Source organism: Nestor notabilis, unplaced genomic scaffold, assembly GCF_000696875.1.
Source record: "Nestor notabilis isolate BGI_N333 unplaced genomic scaffold, ASM69687v1 scaffold34, whole genome shotgun sequence".
NCBI lineage: Eukaryota > Metazoa > Chordata > Aves > Psittaciformes > Psittacidae > Nestor > Nestor notabilis.
Window position 1 is genome coordinate 50062 of NW_009925862.1, and position 2866 is coordinate 52927.

The 2866-nt window shown below is 51.4% G+C and overlaps 1 protein-coding gene across 1 annotated transcript in view; it reads left to right on the top strand.

Moving 5' to 3' along the window:
• The window catches only part of LOC104404715 (protein phosphatase 1 regulatory subunit 12B-like), a gene marked incomplete at its 3' end in the record, with an annotated part of 42876 nt that overhangs the window by 23187 nt on the left and 16823 nt on the right, over positions 1–2866 (top strand). Inside the window, exons 12-13 of the mRNA XM_010013229.1 lie at positions 1616–1801; positions 2351–2536. Of these exons, the coding sequence (XP_010011531.1) occupies positions 1616–1801; positions 2351–2536 (372 nt within the window). The remainder of the gene's footprint in view (positions 1–1615; positions 1802–2350; positions 2537–2866) is intronic.

Consider the following 2866-nt stretch of genomic DNA (forward strand, 5'->3'; position numbering starts at 1 on the left):
CTGGCACACACTTCATTCCCATCATCTCCTCTGTATGCTCATTTCTTCACGGCCGCTTGCTCCGCACACCCACCCCAGCCAGGCTTTGCTCCCTGCTCCCACCTTGCTCCCAGCCCATCTCCAGGGCTTGGCCTCTTCCTTTGGTGCAGAAAGCCAAGAAGGGAGGCACTTGCTTCCAGCAGCACTTCCTGCCTGTGGGCAGTTGTTTAGGGTCTGGTGGAGGTTGCTACCTGGTGACAATAACTTGCTTGCTCCTCTGTGACCTGGAGATGGCAAGCAGCCATCAACTGAAGAGCCCAGATGTAAGGTTCCTCCCCATGGAGACCTTCCAGGATGCCCCTTTCTCTCCTTTGGCTGTCTAGGGACCAGCTGCTTGTTCTGGGCTGGCTGGGGCCTTGATACGTAAAACTGACGTGTAAATTGGGTGCCTAAGTGAATAGGGCTGGATCCTTCCTCCAACCTCCAGCCTTGGCTGTTGTCCTGCCTCTTTCAAGTTTTATTTCAGCCTTGGGCTGCTGTCTCTGACTCTCACTCCAGTGCTGACTTCCCATTCCAGTCCATTGTCCCTGGCTTCCCCATAAACCTGCAGCTCTTTGTTCTAGGCTGCTTTTCCTTTAGGTCAGCTTTTGTTCCCAGTGCAGTCACTTTCCTCCGTGTGCTCTGGCATGGGAGTCATTAGGATGCAGGAGGTGAGAGGCAGCCTTCCAGCCTTCAATCCTGCAGACAGCCCAGACTGACCAGTAGCAACCAGGAATATCAGTTGCTGGGAAAGGCATGGCAGGGCCCTGCACCATGCATGGGTGCCCCTTTGTGCTGTGCACGCAACGAGCAGCCCGTGTGTGGGGCTCTGGCACGTGTGATGAGGAGTTTGCCAGATTTCATCAGGTCTGTATTTAGGGATGTGCAGCTTCTCCCACTGAGGGTGGATTTCATCCAGAAAAGCCCCAGGGCACATCCTGAGATGAGAGCCCTGCTCCTTTTCTCCTGTCTCTTCTCTGAAGTATGAGCGCTTGAGCACTTAGAGCTTTTCAGTAAGAATGGTTTGAAGAGGTTTGATTTAAACTGGCAAGACATGGATTTCCCTTGCTCATTTGTAGTACTTTTTGAGCAGTTTTTCCAGCTGTTTTCCAGAAATGCAGAGTTTGTGCCAAACGTGCCTTAGCAAAAATTAACACCCAAACTGATCATCTTTGCCAGAGCTTAAAGCCAATGAAAACAGGTTCTTAAAACTGGAAGTCCTGGGCATCCTTTGGAGGTGATGCAGCCAGACCTGCTTGTGTCACTCTCTCCTTCCCTGCTTTAAGCAACCTCATCCTTGCTCGTTGTCTCTCCCTTTCCCCAGTGCACAGGGGTGCTCCGTGTGCACCGCTTTCACTGCTGGAGGGTTTGCTCTTCCCTGATCTTCACTGATTCATCTCCACACCATTATTCTCTCCCCAGAACTCAGCTGGGCTCAGCTCAGAGGGTGCTGCTGCTCCGGGGTACTCTAATCTCCTTCCATACGTTTTGCTAAGATGTAATCCTTGCTCCCTTTCCAGCTGAGAGCCCAGCTGGGGTGATGTTCTGTTGAATATTGACTGTGCTCTGAAGGACGTGATTTTGTGATGTTTTACAGTGCTTCATTTGGTAGAAGTAGTGACCTCAACAGTCCCTACATTTCAGCCAGTCGCAATACATCTCTAGCTACCTCACCCACTACCACTGGTTCATCTACCTCACTGGGCACCCCGTGGCAACCTGTCTCTTCCTGCCCCACATCTCTCGGTGTGAACACTACTGCATCAGCCCGCCAGTATACCAGGTAATGGCTCACAGCTGAGATAACACTGCAGAAAAGCAGCCTTTGGGTTGGAAGTTCTAGATTATGGAGTGAATTGTGGATTGGAAGTGGGCTTCCATGCGGGAAGCACTGATAAGCAATCCCAGGATGGTTGTGTTGGATAGTTTCAGTAGTGTGTGTGCACCAGCAGGCAGTTACCAGCCCATCTGGGACCTTGCTTAGCTTCTTCTCTCACTGGAGTGGTCAGTTGTGGCCTCTTGGTACCCTGATAGAGACCATGTGGTGCTCAAGCTGCTCTTGGGCATTCAGCGTGCAAGCTCTTGGAGTTCATTCCTTCTGCTTCTTCACCAGGTACATTTCCTAATCATTTTTGCTACAAACAGGGATGTGAAGACTGTGAATTCCTCCTGTTTATTCCTCTACTCATTTAACTGTGTGCTGTTCTCTGCAAAGCCACGAGTCTAGAGCGAGGAGGATGAGCTGTCAGTGCTCCCTCCCCTTGAGGCAGCTGCTCTGGGTCAGCACTTGAGTTCACTTGCTTTGCTTTCCATTATGTCTTCTCTATTTCAGAGCCCCTTTCAGGCAACAAACTGATTCTGCTGTAGAGAAAAATACAGAGGGCATCTGTGCTAGCACCCCCCTAGGTGTAATCACAAACCGTGCTGTACTCGGCTCTGCTAACGGTATTGCGAATGCCGGCGCTGCCTCAACCCCAGGGAAGGACTTCTCAGCTGAGGAAGCCAGGGAGCGCCGAAGGTCAGTGAGCAGAGTGCCCGTGTGTGTCGGTCCTCCTCGTGATCAGCTCTCACGTGGTGGTGATGGTGGGGGTGTAAGAACTTTAACACGGAGCTACAGGCTGCTGCCTCTGCTCCAGCGTAAGGTTTTCAACTGACCCGGCGCTGGCTTGTAGGTTAAATTGAGTTTCATGGGTTTCTACTTGTCTTTTCAGTGTCTCAGCCTTTTTCCTCAGTAGTCATCGCAGCTACTAATCTCAATCCCTAATGCCTCTATGCATAAAGTCATGGAATGGTTTGGGTTGGAAGGGACCTTCAAGCCCATCCCTGTGGCGGGCAGGGACACCTTCCA